The sequence below is a fragment of the Argentina anserina genome, chromosome 2 (assembly GCF_933775445.1).
Source record: "Argentina anserina chromosome 2, drPotAnse1.1, whole genome shotgun sequence".
Lineage (NCBI taxonomy): Eukaryota > Viridiplantae > Streptophyta > Magnoliopsida > Rosales > Rosaceae > Argentina > Argentina anserina.
In genome coordinates, this window is record NC_065873.1 from 6583111 (window position 1) to 6602549 (window position 19439).

Genomic DNA, 19439 nt, shown 5'->3' on the forward strand with positions numbered 1-19439 from the left:
GCTCCTACCTAGATGAGGGGGAGACCATTATTCTCTGGAATCAAAACCAGAAAGAAGCGAGGTGTGTAGGCACAAGTATTTCACCCATCATCAAGAGATATTCTCTAAACATGTGTATCAACTAAGTTTATGTGGGACGCTACAGACTCCTTTTGTTGATGTTAGAGAAGAATAGAAATCTCACGAATTGATCGTATACAGTGCGTGCGTGTGTTTAATGGATTGATCTCCCATGATTGATGATGTATTCACTTTTGCTCTTATTCCGTTGTAAAGCATCAACGATGAGCAATTTGACCGAAGTGGAAAGAATCAATACAGGCTGAACTAGACTTGTTATGTTGGTTGCTGTTCGTAAGTGTAATGAGAATGATGAAGTCATGCGATATTTGCAAGACTTATGGCGCAAAGATTGTCTCATTATCCTAGTATTGACTACGATGGTTATATTCTCTCGTTATGGACATAATTGCTTTCCCCTACTTGATCAGTAGTAGTGTCCATGAAAACTTATTTGCAGCATATGATAGTGGTCATTGCATATCTGTAAAGGAATCTTGACGCAGATATGAGAATGCCCGAGGGACTTTAAATGCCTCCAGGCCATGTAGAGCTTATGTAATCAGATTGCGACGTTCGAGAGAACGTAGTACAATCGATTGCAAGAACTCATACCCATATGTGTTCATATGAAAGCTAATTCTTGATTCTCCATTCCGTCTAAGTAAAGATGATGAATGGATTCAATGAGCTATAAATTCATACATGTTGGTGTTGTTGGGACACTATTGCTTTCATTATGATGTGATTAACTATGCGCATATGCATTGTTATTGGACTTGTATTGCTCCCTTGACATGGGTTTAGTTCTACACTTAGTGAACCAATACAAATCCTATCCACACCAACGTCGCCAGTAGGTCCAGCAACATCAACGTATGCCTTGGTGTAGTAGTCGACACTGGTAGCGTAAATGATGCGTACGGTTCCGTCTCGGACTAAAATTAGTGTTTCATTGGTCTATTCCCCCATTCCTTTGTGAAAGACACATTGAATGTGACAAATCAGAATCTGTTCAGTTTCGTAGGTCAACTTCAATGAGACTTATAGGACATCCGCTTAATGAAATAAGGTGAAATTGGTACCGTTAGAAAGGTCTATGTGTCTACTTTCCAGGGACACCAACCATTTGTTCATAGCTATCATATTGAGTGAGTTATGGCCGTTTTAGCAAAGTAAGATGGTTCTGTCCGGAAATTTGCAAGTCAATCAACTTCGACAGAGTACTGTGAACTGCTCCGATCGAATTAGGTTGTGAACTTTATGTCATTGGAAAGACACGGGTGTCTACTTTCCAGAACATTTTACGGTTCGCTGATACCTATTTTAACGAAGAAGTTGTGGCCGTTTAAGTGAGTGAAGGTCATTCTACCCGAGAATCTGATTTTCATTGCAAACTCTTGTTTTGAATTGTTATGCAATCTTGTTTCCTCAGATCTAAGTTTGGCTAAATATAGCATGTATGATCTAAGGATGTGTGACTAGATTAATGATTAATCATTGGCTCAAGACTACGTTTGAGAAGCATGTAATGAACGTTGTTGTTCTTTGTACTCCATGATTATGGTACTAATCAGGGGGAGTTATTTTATAGACTTCAGAGGGAGTCTACCTCATATGATGCTATCAAATGTAAACGGTGCGTTGTGCTCTTTTTCCCTTCGATCAAGCTTTTGTTTTTACCCAAGATGTTTTTATTTTGCTTGACAAGGTTTTTACCAAGGCAACGATGTGTGTACCATGCAACCTAGGCATGTGACACAAGGGGCAGTGTTCCGGGAGAATTATTATTATACCCTTGTGTGTGTCTTAGCCTTATTAGGTTTCCTGTTAGAGATAGATTTTCATCTCTGTAATAGATTAGGACTCCGAATCTTGCGGGATTCATGTGATGTAATGCCTATATATATATATGTCCCCATATCATTCAATAATACACAATTTTCATCCTGCAACAATTAATTATATATTTTTAGGATTTTACTTTTAGGCTAAAATTTACAATTAATTATCTTTCCATATTAGTTTACGTCTACTTATTTTTTAAGTACTCTAAACCCTATATATATCGGTATTATAGTCGTTGTAAGGGAACTTATGTTTTATGATAAAAATCAATTTATTTGTGGCATGTATTTTTCCTGTTATGTGAGTTTGTCGCTCCATATTTCTGGTGTCTTTTGAAGTGAACGTTGGAGTCCCGTGTTTGATACCAATACCCCATTAACTTGTGTATGTGGCCACTGGTCAAGTGTAGATATAGTCATATGTAGTGTTTAGAAAGCTTCTGCATGGTTGTAATTAGGGCAAAGCAACTTCCATATCAACAAAAGAGGCAATTTTGAGCATGAAAATAATAATCATCTTTGTTTTCTTAAGCGTAATGTAATTGCGTTTCATCTCATGCATTTGATATGTTATATTGCCTTTTCATATATTTTTAGCGTCTCGAATAATTCATTAATACAATATTAATAAATTTTAAATGTGAGGCTATGCAGACCCGCGTTGATTTAGTATAGTTTCTGAATTTTTTGAAAGATATTTAGTTATTTTTTAAACGTCTTGAAACCAAGCATAATTATCTCATGAATTCGGTAATTTACTAATTTGTCATTACTCTCTATTAACTCAAATCATTCCTTAATATATTTTGTAGAGATGGCAAAAATACCCAGCAGGCAGGATACCCATGGGTATTCGACCTAATGGGGAATGTTTCGGGTAAAATCAGGTAGCAGGTACGGGGATCCCCACATTTTGGATAGCGGAAACAGGTAAGGGGCAGAGATGTTATTTCGATCCACATCCCCATACCCACCAAATAATATATTATATTTCTAATATAATTTATTAATATATATTTACTCAAATAAATTAGTATACAAATTAAATAAATAGAAAAATATCAAAATATATTGTGATTATTTGTACGTACAACAATCTTTGACGTAATGATATTTGATTTTTATTTCATTCTTTTATATATCTCGTATTTTATTAGAATTGTTTTATATTAAAATAAATTATTTCATGTATGAGAACTTAATCCCCTAAGAGCATGGATACATGGAATACCAATATCCTATTACGGGAATCGGGACGGGAATCGGGACGGGTACGGGGATGAAAACAGACTTGAAATATGAGTATGGTTTTTCAATCCTCTAACCCTACTCTATCCATTGCCATCCCTAATATTTTACTAAACACTACCACAAACTCATATCTAGTCATAATATAAATTTAGCACGTTGTCCACATATCATCATAGATATTTATACAAGTTCTTGAAGCTTCTTGTAACTACAGTGCAATGTCTTCCAGACACATTCCCTATGCGTTACAAATTGCATCCAATACATGATCTTGCATTTAGATATAAAAGGCTCATTTTGTCCCAATCCAATTGTACATGATCTGTTCAGGAAGAAAATCAAGAAATATAAAAAACACTACACTTAAATGGCTGAAAATTTGACCAATTGGAAAAGTGCACAAAATGGGTCCCAAGTTCGGCCACGGCTCGGAGCTAAGTCTCTCCTGTGTGTGTGGCTCTGCCACATCCACCAAGCCTCGGCTCTTACCTCTCTCCCTCTCTCTTCCGCTCCCTTTTATACTTCACCTTTTGTTTCATTTCTTCCTCAACTCTTCTACAGCTCTCTCTCTCTCTCTCTCTCTCTCTCTCTCTCCACTGTACGGTGACTGTGCACCTCTTCCTTCAAATGGTTTCTGTGCTCAAGTCATGACTACCAACTTCACCCATTTGATGGATGTATGAGTTCAATTCTGTTTTTATATGTTCTTATGACATTATCAGTTTGAATAGCAAGTACCCATGTTGGAAGACTTGTAAAGGTTGTTTCTTTCAGCAGAACTAGTACTACCCAGATACCCAGAAGAGTTTATTTCTTATTTTTTGTTTTAATATATGTCATTGGAAAGTTTAATTAGATACTTGAAATACTTTAGTAAATGCTTAGATGGTAATATGTCTAGTATTCATGTAGATGGGAATGTTTTCAAGGCAGAAAATCTAATTTTCTTGATGCACAAATTTTGTGATGGTTTTTTTAGGTGATTTCTGAGGAGACAGAAAGTTGTTTATAACGAATTGGGGATAGTGGGAAAGTCTGTTTATGATGACTGATTGCGTAGTTAGATCATATCAGGAGAGTGAAGGAACAAATGACCAAGCTTCTTATCCTGGTGAATCTGTTTATATGGCTCATTGGATGTGTACAAGCTGCAAGTCAGAAACCAAGACATGTGGTCATCATGAGGAAGCCTCGAAACACGATGATGATATTCAGAAGCATCCCTTGTTTCGGAGATTTGGAGAAGTAGCTGCATCGGAAAGAGTGAGGAAAACTAATGAGGGTGTCACTTTGATAGAGAGTTCAAAGAAATTGAGCAGGGAAAGATTGGAATGCCAGTCCTTTCCCATGTTCAATGTTGCTCCGGAAACTAGTTTGGCTAAACGGAATCAGCAAGCTTTGACCGGCAATAGGAGATTACTAAGTGAGAGTAACTCATCTGCAATGCAGGGATGGGCGCCCACTGATGTGTGGCCTCTGGAAGCCAGCCCACCCCAAAAAGAACCACAGGTGAAATGTCATAAGTTTCTTGAGGACAGCAACTCATCTGTTCCCAAGCCTTTTCAGGATGGACCGATGAGACTAAATTCTAAACTTGGTGTACATCAATTTAAGTGTGGGAGCACTTCTATGCCATTCTTCAATTTTAGAGGCAAGGAAGTAAATCAATACAGCTCTCTTTTAGCACATCAGCATGTTGCGAGCACTTATAAATACACTAGTTCCACATTTTTGATTCATGAGAAGAATATCAATAGCAAGTTAGTTTCTAGAAGATCTGGATGTTCATTGTCAAGGCAGAATGATGTGATATTTATACAACATAATCCCTCAACGTCCTGTAAGCATGTCCAGGAAGAACGAAGTAAGTCTGGAGAGGGATTGTTTTTGAGCCAGAGTGCTTCCTCAGAGGTCCCCAGACATGAAAAAGCATATCGTGATTTTTGTTTAGCCCCAAGCCTGCAACATGCTGTTTATAACACAGAGACCATGAGAATATGTGCTGTTGTTGATGCTGAGAAAGAATCATCCAGAGATGTTCCCAATACAATCCCTTTTCCAAAAAGGACTGCTGGTTGCTTGTCGGAAGGAAGTCACATGTTTCGAGACACAAACTTAGCAACAAAACTAAAAGGAAAAGCAGTTCGTGAGCTCCTTGGTTCCCCAGAGCATGCTATCCCTATGCAGACCGGACAAGCTATTCCTATGCAGACCGGATTTAAATTGCTACCATACATGAGCGCTAAAGAAAGTGAAGAGGAAGGTCTAAGAGATGTCAAGCGTCACACAAATAATTTGGATGATGAATCATCATCTGAAAATGATACTTTGGACATGGATGCCTTCCAATTCCAGGATAATCTTCTTGGTATTACACCTAACTCATGTATTCTGGCTGTTTAAAAAATGTTTCTGTTTTTTTTTTTGTGGGATAATTGGCTGTTAACTCATTTGCACAGGATGATGAGTGTGTAATTGCAGGACCATTCTCACTTAAGTTTATTTACTAGAAACATATACCTAGTCCTTGTTTTTATTTATCTTTTTTTTCGTTATGTGCTGTTTATCTTGTATTTTGGCTAATGGTTCTGCTTGTCTTATCAGGTGTGGTTTCATCCCCACTGAATGAGGTAACTCTCTTTGTTTTCATTAGATAATGCTGCCATTAACAGTTTTGGAATCACATGATTTTTTTTCCACAATAGCAACTTTATGTTAGGAAATATGTATACCAAAGTTACTATGTTTCTCCAGAAAGCAGTTTGATGGTTTAAACACTATGATGAAACTTACTTGCCCATTGCCCATTTTTCCATGTATCTATTTTTCCTTTCTTTTGTACTGGCAGAACTCATTAACATTGTTGTCCTTGGTAATATGCAAAGGTTTGACCCTAATGATAATACTCAGCATAGGACTAGACTGAATGATTTCATTTTACGTTTTGCAGCATACTGAGGGTGGCCAGAAGTCACCAACATCTCAACCTGCCTTTACTGCAGCTAGAGAAGATGTCAGAGGGAGACCTTCATTCACCATATTACCTGATATGAACCAAGAGCTTCCAGAGCTTGCAGCTTATGCAAGTCTTGCTGATGAAAGAGAGACAAGCACTTCAAGCACCCAGAGTTTGGACGTGGAACATCTCCTTGCCCACGCTGGCCAGCCCACAAATTCTAAATCCAGTGGAAGTCCAGATGGCCCTCAGGAACTAGATCCAAGCATCAGGTGGGTTAAGCGCCTCAAATTGAGTGATGCTCACTTTGCTTGTGGTACAAAAAACACAAAAATGGGAGAGGCCTCTTCCCATGGAAAAGTTGAAAAAGTTGCCGCACTTTATAAGAAAAATATGAAATGCAGTCTGACTAATTCACAGTCAGCTGTGGTTAGATTTCATGGTAGGGAACAGATGGCATTAGATGAAACACCAATGTTATTAAGAAATGGTGAATCGTCCTCCAGTGACTCAGCAAGGACAAGTCAAAATATATCACTTTCACATCCTTGGATCAGGAGGTGGTCCCATAAAGTACTTGCACCCAACATGAATTCTGAAGCTGCTGTGGTTTCTCAACCTCAAAGTTCAAAAGCAACATTCAATCAATTTCAGAGGAAAAAATTTCCAAGCATTGCTGCTATGGCACTAATGGGGAAGGCCATGAATGGTTTCAATCCATGCGAGTTTGCGAAAAAGGGGTCTTTTGTGGTCTGGAATACGAAGGAATTTTGAGTTTTGAAGATGTTCTTCAGAAAGGAGGGTAAGATACACCTACAAAGCATTGAATGATATTACGATGATGGGACTCTGCATCTACAAGAATCAATCGAGAAAGTTAAATGTGGAGTTAAAGTTGTGGATATTGCATCGATATGTATCACTTGTAATCTTGGTTTGTTATCTAGATAGAGTAGGCGATAAGTGGAATTTAAGAGGGTAGCCATGCTAACCTCTTGTACTTAATTTGAATAAATCATTAAGGGCTTTGCTTGACATGCTCCTTTGTCTTTGCCTAAACTTTTCTCTTATGCAACTAAATTCTGAAACTATAGAGTGGATAACGAGTCATTCGTAAATGTGTAAGTAGAATAGATGATGCTTCTCTGGAGTGTATCTGAGATTGAACCCAGGGTTCTGCAAGAGTTATGTGTCTTACTGTCATGCCACTGATCTGTGCATCCTTAACGTTCATCGAGCTTTTATATATTGGTATGTTACAATGATTTGGAAAATTATATACTTGTGCGACTGATGAAGTTATGGTTCTGTGCTTCAATTATAGTTGAAGTGGACAGTGGAACCAGTGCCACCCACAAGGGAGATAGTCTGGACTTGTTTAAGACCACATATACACTGATGAAGAAGAGTTGAGGCTGAATGACTTGGAGAATCACTTTCATCTTCATTTTCTCCAGATATGGTGTACCAAGTACATCGTGTTTATGCTAACAAGGAGAACCAGTAGCTGATGTACTGCTTCCACAGTCCAGTATTAAAGTTGTGAGCAAATTAACCAGTTCTTGTGCAATCTCAGTTTGCATTACCTTTTATACTGTTGCCTTAATTTGGTCTTTGGTTGTTTTTCCCGTGCTTAGTTTGACACTTGTTTGTTTCTGTAATAACATGACACAAATTGAGAGATGATATTCATTTGAGGTATCTAATATTAATGAACTCCTATTGCTAAGAAAACAAAAGATAAAGAATCAATCTATCAATTCCATTATCTCTTCAATCCAATCTGAAAATAAGAAAATAAAATCATAAGTAAGAGATAATTAGTTTCAAAACCTAACAAGGATTCTTAGTCAAACTAGGACTCTAAACTAATTATGCGTTTTTAACTCATGTAAGCACAAAAATGCATCCAATACCGCTCAAGACTCTTACTACGACTCAATAACTCAATAATACAACAATAAGGGCTAAGAAAAATACAAATTGAGGTAAAAACATGTTAAGAACGTCGCATAAAGTGCTCCTATCAACTACCTCACACTTGGCTTTTGCTAGTCCCTTAGCAAAACAAAACTAAATAAGACACTATTGCCCCTAAATGATTGCCTCAAAATCTCAAAACACATAGCTTTCAAGTTTAAGCATTTGAATGTAAGCACATAAATTCCAAGTTTCATAAACATGCTTCATAGTATGAATAAGTCAGATACGAGACAATAAGCATTTAACATGTTTAGTCAATCCAATCCTCCTCACAAGGCATACTCTCTTCTTTTCACTCAGATTCATGGTTATCATTCACACACAAGTATATGCAAGAGAACTGATATTAAGGCCTCAAATAACTTGCATATTTCAAAAAATGAAAGCACTTTGTGAATAACATAGGAAAACCTTATTTAACAACTAAGTGCACAAATAGACCAAAACCATATGCTCAACTCTTGTGATCATCTCCACAAACCAAGATTTGCTCATTTTAAGAATCATTAAGATCATTAGATAAGGTAAATGTTTAGGCGTAGCTAAAGGCATGGAATATCAAGGAATCACAAAGGTAATCCTATAGACTTAGCAGAGTAAACATCATCCTTATGACATCACACACCATCAGGGGTCGAATATAACAAGTTGGGCACAATCATCATTCTAATCACAAAGTGAACATGGACAAAAGTCAAGTAAAAATTTTTAGACATTCAATTACAACTCAACTCCAAATCACAAATGGAAGACAACATAACATTTTTTTTCTTTTCTTGCCGAGTTCTTCATTCCTTTTTTTATTTTTCTTGTTTTTTTCTCGGCAATGCTTGTTTAAAAGCTTGTTGATTTTTTTTTCAAATGTCTTCCACCCCACACTTATTTCATGCATCATCACAACATCATCTCAACAAGAATTCTGCCAATTCTATAGGACAAGGTAGAAGTAACTATACTAAGCATGGAGATAAAATAGGTGATGAAGAAAATGCTCAATGTAGGCTCAAATGTGATTCAACTAAGGGGTCCTAAACATGGCATATATGGATACTTGGTTGTTTGGCTAAAGTGGTGGTATTCCTAGAAATGATCCATAAATCATTTTCAAAATCAGAGTATTTTATGACTTAAAAGTTTCAACAATCACAAAAGTGAGTTCTAGTAAATTCTAGAGTCCATTAAAAGCTATGACACATAGTTATTGAATATGCAAAGAATAGTGAGGTTTATGAACAACCACGAAATTTCAAATTACATCTCATGAAGAAAGTAAATGTAGGCTCAAAAACTCACAAGTTGTTATGGACTTTAAACTGACCAAAACATATATGTCATAATCAATCAATCTAAATCTGACATGTTCATACCAAATCCACATTATCAATGAAACTTACAATTCAATTCGTATGAAATGCAAAACCATCATCTATGCATTTAGAGACATAATCATCCTAGACTTTAGGGACATCCTAAGACTCAATAAAGCAATAATTTTTTAAATTCATTTTTCGGATTTTTTTTATATCATGACAAACAATCAATGAACTTGCAACCCTACCCCACACTTAGAAAATTACATTGTCCTCAATGTAAGCTCAATAGTAAGAATGTAATTCACAAGCATAAAATAAGATCACATATCAACACATATACAATTCAACCATAAGAGTGAAGGGATTAGAAAATTCAAACTCCCGTAGACGACTCCTCCACAGATACGGTTGAAATGAGTTGTCTCCCATGTAGCGCTTGAGTTTTATAGTCTCTCAGCCTAGACTCTCTCATGTTCATTCTTCGTTAGGCGCATCTCTCACAATTGTCTCCTCATGCGTGTGCTCCTCAAATGACTCATAGTAGGGTTTAAGTCGATGCCCATTCACCTTGAATGTCTTCCTTGTTGTATCACTTTGAATCTCAACTGCACCATGAGCAAACACGTTAGTAACAACAACTTGGTCAACCCAACCCAACGCGAACGAAATTTCTCTGGAAACAACTTAAGCCTCAAATGGAATAACAGAACTTTCTGACCCACTTAGACTTTCTTTCCTCTAATCATTTTGTCATGGTAAGCACGGATTTTCTCCTTGTAAATCCACGAAGCATCGTAAGCCTCATTCCTAATCTCCTCAAGCTCATTGAGTTGCAACTTTCGATGTAAACCTGCTTCATCTAAGCTCATGTTAAACTTCTTCACCGCCCACCATGCTCTGTGCTCTATCTCCACTGGAAGGTGACATGCCTTCTCATACACCAATCTAAATGGTGACATCCCAATAGGCGTCTTGTACGCGGTCCTGTAGGCCCATAATGCATCATCCAACCGATCACTCCAATCCTTCCTTGTTGGACCTACAGTTTTCTCCAGCATTCCCTTGATTTCTCTGTTGGACACTTCTGCCATGCCACTTGTCTGAGGATGATATGGTGTCGAAACTTTGTGGGTTACTCCATACTTCTTGAACAATCCCTCAATTGTCCAGTTGCAGAAATGAGAACCTCCATCACTTATCAAAACACGTGGTACTCCAAACCTGCAAACTACGTTAGTTCTCAAGAAACCTGCAACCACTTTTGAATCATTAGTCCTGGTGACCTTTGCCTCCACCCACTTCGACACATAATCAACAGCCAATAAGATATACAAGAATCCTCTAGATGAAGAAAATAGACCCATGAAATCTATACCCCACACATCAAAAATTTCGACAGTAATAATAGGAGTAAGGGGCATTTGATCTCTCAGACCAATCTTACCTGTTCGTTGACACCTATCACAAGAAACACAAAACATGTATGCATCCTTGAAAATAGTAGGACAATAAAATCCACATTCTAACACCTTCAAAGCTGTTCTACGAGACCCAAAATGACCTCCACATGCCTCATTATGACAGAAGTTAAGAATTGACCTATGCTCATTTTCTGAGACACATCTTCTAATGACTTGATCACTACATTGTTTCCATAAATACGGTTCATCCCACATATAATGTCTAGCCATTTTCTTCAATTTAGCCTTATTAGCATGCGAAAGTGTACTAGGAAAAGTCGTAGTAACTAAATAATTCACAATGTCTGCATACCAAGGCACACTTCCCTCCATCCCAAAGAGTTGCTCGTCTGAGAAAGTCTCACGTAGTGGCTCTCTTTCCTCATCTCGCACGATTCTACTCAAATGATTAGCCACCACATTCTCACTTCCTTTCTTATCTCGAATCTCAAGGTCAAATTTTTGAATCAACAGTATCCACCGGATCAACCTGGGCTTAACATCTTTTTTAGCCATCAAATATTTTAAGGCTGCATGGTCAGAATACACAATAACTTTAGAATGCAAAAGATATGATCGAAATTTTTCTAAAGCAAAGATTACAGCCAAAAGCTCTTTTTCCGTAGTCGAATAATTTATCTGGGCCTCATTAAGAGTCCTAAACGCATAGTAAATCACTGCAGGCTTCTTTTCTCTTCTTTGGCCCAACACTGCCTCAATTACATAGTACAAAGCATCACACATCAATTCGAATGGCAGGTTCCAATCCAAAGGACAAATGATTGGTGGACTAGTCAACCACTCTTTCAATTTCACAAACGTTTTCTCACATGCATCATCCCATATAAACGACACCTCCTTTTGCAATAGGGTACACATAGGTCTCATCACCAAGGAAAAATCCTTGATGAATCTCCTATAAAATCCTGCATGACCAAGGAAAGAACGAACCTCTCTCACAGTTGTGGGAGAGGGTAAGTGATGCACAATATCAAGCTTAGCCTTGTCTACCTCGATACCCTTAGTAGATATAATATGTCCCAAAACTATCCCTTGATTCACCATGAAATGACTTTTTTCCCAATTAAGCACAAGGTTAGTTTCTACACACCTTCTCAAGATTAACTCTAAATTCTCTAAACATGCATCAAAGTCTTTTCCATAAACACTAAAATCATCCATAAAGACCTCAATGATATTTTTGATAAAGTCAGAGAAAATAGCAAGCATACATCGTTGAAATGTACCTGGTGCATTGCACAACCCAAAATGCATGCGTCGATAGGCAAAAGTGCCAAATGGACATGTAATATGTCGTCTTCTCCTGATCCTCCGGATGAATGCATATCTGGTTGTACCCACTGTACCCATTTAGAAAACAATATAACTCGTGTCCAGCTAATCTCTCCAACATCTGGTCCATGAACGGCAAAGGCATGTGATCCTTGTGTGTTGTAGCATTCAACTTCCTATAATCAATGCACATCCTATGACCGGTCACCAACCTCTGGGGTACCAACTCATTCGCCTCATTTTTCACAACAGTCACCCTACTCTTCTTAGGCACAATTTTCACTGGTGAAATCCACCGACTGTCCGAGATAGGATAGATCACTCCACAATCAAGCAGCTTGATCACCTCATATTTCACGATTTTCATCATTGGTGGGTGCAATCTCCTCTGAACATCACGTGTAGTTTTGGCGCCATCCTCCAAAAGTATCCTATGAACACAAGTTGTAGGGCTGATCCCCTTGATAACCGCCAAAGTCCATCCAATAACGGTCTTGTTCCTCTTAAGCACATCAATCAATCTAGCTTCATGCTGCTTGTTTAGTGTTGATGACACAATAACTGGAAGAGTATCATCCTTTCTAAGGTACACATACTTCAAATGATCTGGAAGCTCCTTCAAATCTAACTTTGGGGCCTGTACCACAGATGGTAACAATTTATTAGTGGAAATAGGAATTGACAAGAAAGAGGGATACCTTTTGTATGGTTAAGCTTCAAGCTCATTCACTATTTCGAAAATTTTGGGTTCAAAGTCAGCCCACTCCTCTCTTGGGACACGGTCCCCATGCTTGTCAAATATGGCCCCTTGCTCCATAGCTAATTTATATGCTTCCAACGTCTCTGACATAACATGTGCAATAGAATCATCCACATAAAAGGACGAGTTAGGGTCAAAAACTGGGTACTTCATTGCCTCAAAAATGTTGAAGCTGATAACATCTCTATCAAATTCCATCGTCAAACTCCCATTTGCAACATCAATGCATGTCCTTGCAGTTCTCATGAACGGTCTCCCCAAAATCAGTGGAGTTGTCTCCAAGGGTGTTACCTCCATTGCTAGCACATGAAAATCTGTAGGAAAAATCAAGTGACTGACCTGCACAAGGACATCCTCAACATACTCTTTAGGGTACTTGGTAGATCGATCTGCTAATTGGATAATCACATTATCATTCTTCAAATGTCCTAATCCTAGTGATTGATAAACATTATATGGCATGACATTTATCGAAGCACCTAGATCAAGCATAACATTATCAAATAATGTGTTACCAATTTTACATGGGACAGAGAAACTTCCCGGATCCTTCATCTTAGGGGGTAGCTTCCTTTGTATGATAGCTGAAACTGTATCATTCATCTTCACTACCTTTTCTTCCCTAATTTGTCTTCTTGAAGTGCAAAGCTCCTTAAGAAATTTCACATATTTAGAGATCTGCTTAATACACTCCAACAATGGAAGGTTAACTTGCACCTTCGTAATGACCTCTAACACCTTCTCATCAGATTTATCTTTCTTGCTCTTTGCAAACCTAGAAGGGAAAGGTACAAACAAAATATGATTAGTTTTAATTAATTCATTTGAGTTAGCATTTGTACCTTTGTGTGCTTCATGGAATGGCACACTCTCCTTTTTTGAGGTAGCTGGATCTTTCTCCAAGACATTCATCATAGTCATCTCGTCACCCTCATCAAGAACATGGGCTGTTTGGGCCTTCCTAGCAATACTAGGCCGCTCCTTTAGCTCGAGCCCACTCCTTGTCATGATAGCTTGGGCTTGCTCATTCTTTGGATTAGGTATGACAACACTTGGCAACTTTCCTTGCTCAGAAAAACGGCCCATGAAGTCTACTACCTGGCCCATATGTGTTTTTAGCTCCGGAATGTCCTTGCTATTCGCTTGTTGACCCACCACCAAAGTTTGAGTCACGGTATTCAATTGACTTTGTCCAGCAACTAAAGATTTCAACATCTCATCATAATTAGGAGTACTAGCCACGTTCGGAGGTGGAACATTGAGTGGTGGAGCTTGTGGTCTAAACAAACCAGCCGGACGAGGCCCAAATTGCATAGCATTTTGATGTGGCCTTAGTACATTCTCATTATTGGACCACCGAAAGTTTGGATGATCACGTAGGCCAGGGTTGTAGGTATTCGAAAATGGATTGTACCTCTAACCTCCCTGATAACCAAGGGCATTGACTTCCTCATACCCTCCACTAGAAGTAACTTGAGGACATTGATTAGTAGGGTGCCCATCCGTACAGATTCCACAAACTTGAGCTCCACTAGTCTTCATGAAATGACTCATCATCTTGGACAACTTATCAACCTTGTCCTCTAGAGCAGAGCTTGAACTCGAGTTGGTCTCATGTACCTGCCGTGTAGAACTAGCAGATGTTCCAAATTGTTGGTTGTTCATAGCTCTCTTCTGCAAAAGATCCTTTGCTACTACATTGCTCTGGTCCAAAAATGATCCACCAACAGCTTAATCAAGGAACTCTCTTTCCATTTGTAGCAATCCTTCATAGAAATACTGAAGCAACATACCTTCTCTAATCCCATGGGCTGGGCATGATGCTACAAGAGATTTGAACCTCTCATAATAATTGTAAAATGACTCATCCGGCCCTTGCTTGATACCAGTTATCTGCTTCCTTATGTGAGTCACCCTTGATGAGGGAAAATAGTTCGACAAAAACTCATTGACCATTGTTGTCCATGAAGTAATCCTACCAGCAAGTACCTTAAACAACCACTTTTGAGCACGATCCTCCAATGAGTAAGGAAACGCTCTCATCTTCACAATCTGAATGTCTGCTCCTCTAGGGCACATAGTCTCACAGTTGAACTGGAACAGAGTGAGATGTTGATTGGGGTCATCTCCTGAGAGTCCATGGATCTTAGGCAAATGATGTAGGAATCCACTCTTCAACTCAAAATCACTCGTCTTGCCCTCCACTGGAACATGGTACGCTATGTTAGAGGATGATGTCCCCCCAACTGCTCCTTCTACGTGGCCATTCTGCTCTCTCATCGATGCCATTTCTGGTTTTAGAACTGAGTTTTCCTCTGTTCGGCTTTGAACTGTGGGCACTGGATCAGGTAAATCGAAATTCAATTGGCCCAAAGGACACGGACTTGCCAACAATTCTAACTCTGGATCATCAAAGAACAATGGATTGAGCCTACTGCAACTTGATGAACCTGGAAATGGCGAAATGACCCCAAAGTCTCTCTCTTCGTGAAATGAATATGACTCAATGAAAACGTTATCAAACTGAGCTTGAGGCTGAATTCTTTTTAGGCGTGCACTAAACTCTTCGGAGCAACCACTAATCTTGGACATTCATAAGCCTAAAAAGAACAATTATTAGTAACTTTACAAAGTATGAAATACAAGTATAAGTAAATACAATTTTTTTTCACTTTCGTTTTCTTTATTTTTTTTTGTTACGGATTGATTGTTTTTTTTTGTACGAAATCTACAATTGTAAAATATTACTAAGTCTAATTGATTTTATTCACACACAATCCTAACATTTAAGGTACGTGGAGCAGAGGAGCTAACTGTGCAATGGACTGAAATAGTCTCAGGTAAGGGTCTTGTTTTATCCGATATACCTTAAAAGTTACAATATCATTTTCTTTTGAAACTATATACATCTAATTATACAAAGTTATTTTCTAAATTATAAAGCGAGGTGGACGTGCGGTCTAAGTACGTCGTCTAGACACAAACTCATTTCTTTGTTTCAGAATGCTGGATAGCTAGAATCAGAGATAGTAACAAGGCATGACTCATTTGTTGGACACCACAGGGGCCACATCCTCGAAATGATACTTTCCCAATCGACTCCATCACTGAGATGTATGTGAGTCTATGGGCCTCTGAGATCCAATTTTGTAAACCTTGAACCAGGGTAATGAAAATAGCATGCCCTTACTCAGCTCGGAATAAATTTGTGTGTTAGAATACTCGCAAAGTGTTAATAAAAGCCGTTTTCAACCCCAAGTGACCTTACCAAGATACAAATGGAGAGTTAAGGCTAATATTAACAAAATGGACTTTACATATTCCGTTCACTTTATAACTTACAATAAACTAAACATAAATAACTATTTTAGTTTCCTTAAAAATTTATCTAAGTGTAACAAGTATCCTACATGCATACTACAACAAAATTAAAACATTTATCACAAAAATATAAAAACAAAATATTTTAATTTTTTTACTGTGCATACTTTACTGTTACATATTACTGTTCACATACATTTATTATTCTTATTTTTTCGATTTACTAATTACGGTACACAAACTTTATTTTTACAAAGGTAAAGTTTTTTTTTTACTTCTTATTTTTAGTTTTACAATTTACAAGTATTTTTACACTTTATAAAAAAAAGAAACAAAATTACAGAGATTTACTTTTTTTTAAAGATGTAAAAAAAACTTATAATTTTTTTATTGACTGTTACTGTTCACCGTACTATTCACAGGAATTTATTTTTACAAATATACAATATAGTACAAAATTAACACTTCAAATAATTGAGATTTTCTCAATTCCCCGGCAACGGCACCAAAATAATAGGCGTTTGTTAAAACGTCTATAATAAACCCCATAAAACATCATCGTTAGTATAGAATAAGCAGTGATCGTTCTTTCCGGGGAATTGAAGGGAACTCTAAACTTTTAGTATTAATAAATAATAGGGGGTTTGAGATTGATAGGTACGGACGGTCAAACTATGTTCAAAACGGATGAAATTTTTGCAGGGTCCCTATATATATGTATATATATCGATCACATCTATTGGTGTCAATCGACAATATTTCGAAACTAGAATTTATTTGTGACTTTTTTTAGAATGTTTTATAATAATTCTTTTATTGTTTCAAACCCTTAAATTAGAGTATTATTTTTTCCTAATACAAGCCCGCAAGACCCGGCCCGTAAAAGCCCGCAAAAGCCCGTAAGGCCCGCTTTAGATGGACGGGTTTGGATCTTCGTATTTATAAAAATACCCAGTCCGATCTGACCCGACCCGCTACTTATTTAAATTTATTAAAACCCAACCCAGTCCGACCTGGACCCGTCACTCATCGGCCGGGCCGGTCCGGCCCATTGACGAGCCCTAATTATGTATGGTTCAACCTATCTGCCCTTCAATGTTTAATTAATTAATCACTCACGTACTTTTAGGTGGTGAAAAGAAAAACGAATGCTTTCCTTTTCTTCTTACAAAATAATATACTAAGTAATCTTTTCCTACAGTCTTATCTTAAGATATAGATAGGAGCCCAATGGGGTTAGAGGGTAGTGGTTATAGTGCTACACCAAGATTTACTACCACAAAATATAAGATTTTTTTTTTAAAAATTTAACTACATGAATTAGTGCTAATGAAAAAGGCAATAGGTTTAGTGCTCTAGATTCAGTGAAAATTTGTTGTGCTTGTAAAGTTGTATGCCCCAGTGTAACTCTTCATCTGGTCTGTGCTTTGAGGCAAGGGAATAGATGCTCAACTACATCAAATGACTAGTCGAATTTAAACTGCTCTGCTGGAAGGCTTTATAGTTTGTTCTATCTGTTTCAATGCAACTGGAAACTCCTCAGATTTTATACTGCTGATTTATTCTTACCGCATGATAAAATAAAGTAAAAAGGAGAAGGAGAGTTGTATTGATGCATAATAACTTGTAGGAACAGAATGTAGAATACATTCTTTGTTATTGAGCCATTTGATTCAGCCATAATGGGAACATCTCTGGGAAATTCTCTTATCTGCAAATTTATACTTTAAATGTTGCATTATAATAGATTTGAATTACTCATTCGCTTTAAGCGTATAGGCATATGCTTGAAATTTTATTCTAAAACTAAGACTTGCTAGTCATTTCAGACATATTTGTCTTTGTATTTTTATTCTTTGTAAGGGATAGGATGAGAATTAAAATCGTGTAGTTATGCTCAATGCAGGTTTCGTCCAGAAGTGTGAGGTGGTACTTTACCACACTAAGAGAAATCTTAAGTTTATTACATACTTTGTAGTTCTGCTAAAAAGCAACTGCACACCAGTATGAACAAAACTACAAGAATTTACATTGCAATTTTAATACAGTAATGTACAGATATATGTAGAAACCCAGAAAGCTAACGCTGAGAAGAAGAAAGCAGTAACTGAGATTTTCAAATCCTTAATCTTAGATCACAGAGTATTCTTCTTGTAGTCGAAGCTTCTGCTGCCTTGCAATGAAAGCCTCAACCTTGCAGCGAAAGTCCTCATTGCTCATGCCATCTTCTGGAAAAACAGGTTCTGGCAATCTCTTCTCACCAGACTTGATTTGTTTTTTTAACTTCTCCGTCCCGGAACGCCTCAATTGGCGGCATGATTTCTGGCTTACCTCGCGTTCTAAGTTCTCTGATTGACTCCTTGTGAAGTTCTTCACTTCCATAACACTATGAATCTGTGCAGGAACTATAGCACCATCATATGTGCTCTGATTGACCTTGTACTCAATTCCATCTCCGCGAATCTTCTGATTTTTTTCACTGTTCTGAACAAACTCATCGTAAAAATCACCCCCTGAGCCAGCTGAGCTTGAATCCTTTGCTGAAAACCCGCCGGACTTGGCAAAGAGGATGATGACTATAATGTTTCCAATGACGAAAACAAAGCGAGGACTGAACATGATTCCTGATATGTCTCGGAAGTAGAAGCTAGAGTTCATGACAGCATTAGGGAGTTGAAGAGAAAGCCTGGAAATCAGGAGCAGAACCACAAACACTTCTAGTAACCGAAATAGGTTTCCAATCTTTCTAAGCTGGCGGTACCTCAGTACTGCATTGGCCTTCTCAGCTTTGATGTCATAAAAATTGATTGAGTCCATCTTGTTATATGGGATCTGAAAGAGATCAAAGAAAAATCTTTCCGAAAGGGTTTTGGACGTCTGATTCTTCGTTTCTCACTCGAAAGGGAAGACGGTTTTGCTCAAAGCTTCGTCGCCGACCATGTCCCTCAACAGAGGCAGCAGGAGTACTACTATCACAGTAGTAGATTTTGTGGGGGAGTTGATTACAGGAAGCATGAAAATAGAGGAAACAGAGTCAATTGAATGAGCTCTGTCTTAGTAATTAGTATAGATGGAAATGGAGTGTAAGAGTAGTAATAACAATTTCTTTATGTTGTGTTGGAATGGAATGGAATGTGAATGCTGAATTGGACCTCTTTGTGCAGGCTTTGTATTTATAGGCCATGAAACATGGAA

General features: G+C 37.8%; 2 protein-coding genes across 4 annotated transcripts; one reads left to right on the forward strand and one right to left on the reverse strand.

Moving 5' to 3' along the window:
• Nucleotides 1–3719: 3719 nt before the first annotated feature.
• On the forward strand, nucleotides 3720–7751 carry LOC126782973 (uncharacterized). Of its 3 annotated transcripts, none has more exons than XM_050508341.1 (4): nucleotides 3720–3835; nucleotides 4138–5526; nucleotides 5763–5788; nucleotides 6109–7751. In XM_050508341.1, exons 2-4 carry the CDS (start codon nucleotides 4200–4202, stop codon nucleotides 6886–6888), a joined length of 2133 nt encoding a protein of 710 aa, XP_050364298.1. In that variant the 5' UTR covers nucleotides 3720–3835; nucleotides 4138–4199; the 3' UTR covers nucleotides 6889–7751. The 3 variants fall into 3 exon arrangements, with proteins under 3 accessions (XP_050364298.1, XP_050364299.1, XP_050364297.1); XM_050508342.1 differs by having other exon boundaries at nucleotides 3739–3918; XM_050508340.1 differs by having other exon boundaries at nucleotides 3739–5526.
• A 10500-nt stretch (nucleotides 7752–18251) lies between these two features.
• Nucleotides 18252–19382, reverse strand: LOC126784411 (uncharacterized). The gene has a single exon (XM_050509877.1). It carries the CDS (start codon nucleotides 19059–19061, stop codon nucleotides 18375–18377), a length of 687 nt encoding a protein of 228 aa, XP_050365834.1. The 5' UTR covers nucleotides 19062–19382; the 3' UTR covers nucleotides 18252–18374.
• Nucleotides 19383–19439: the final 57 nt, after the last annotated feature.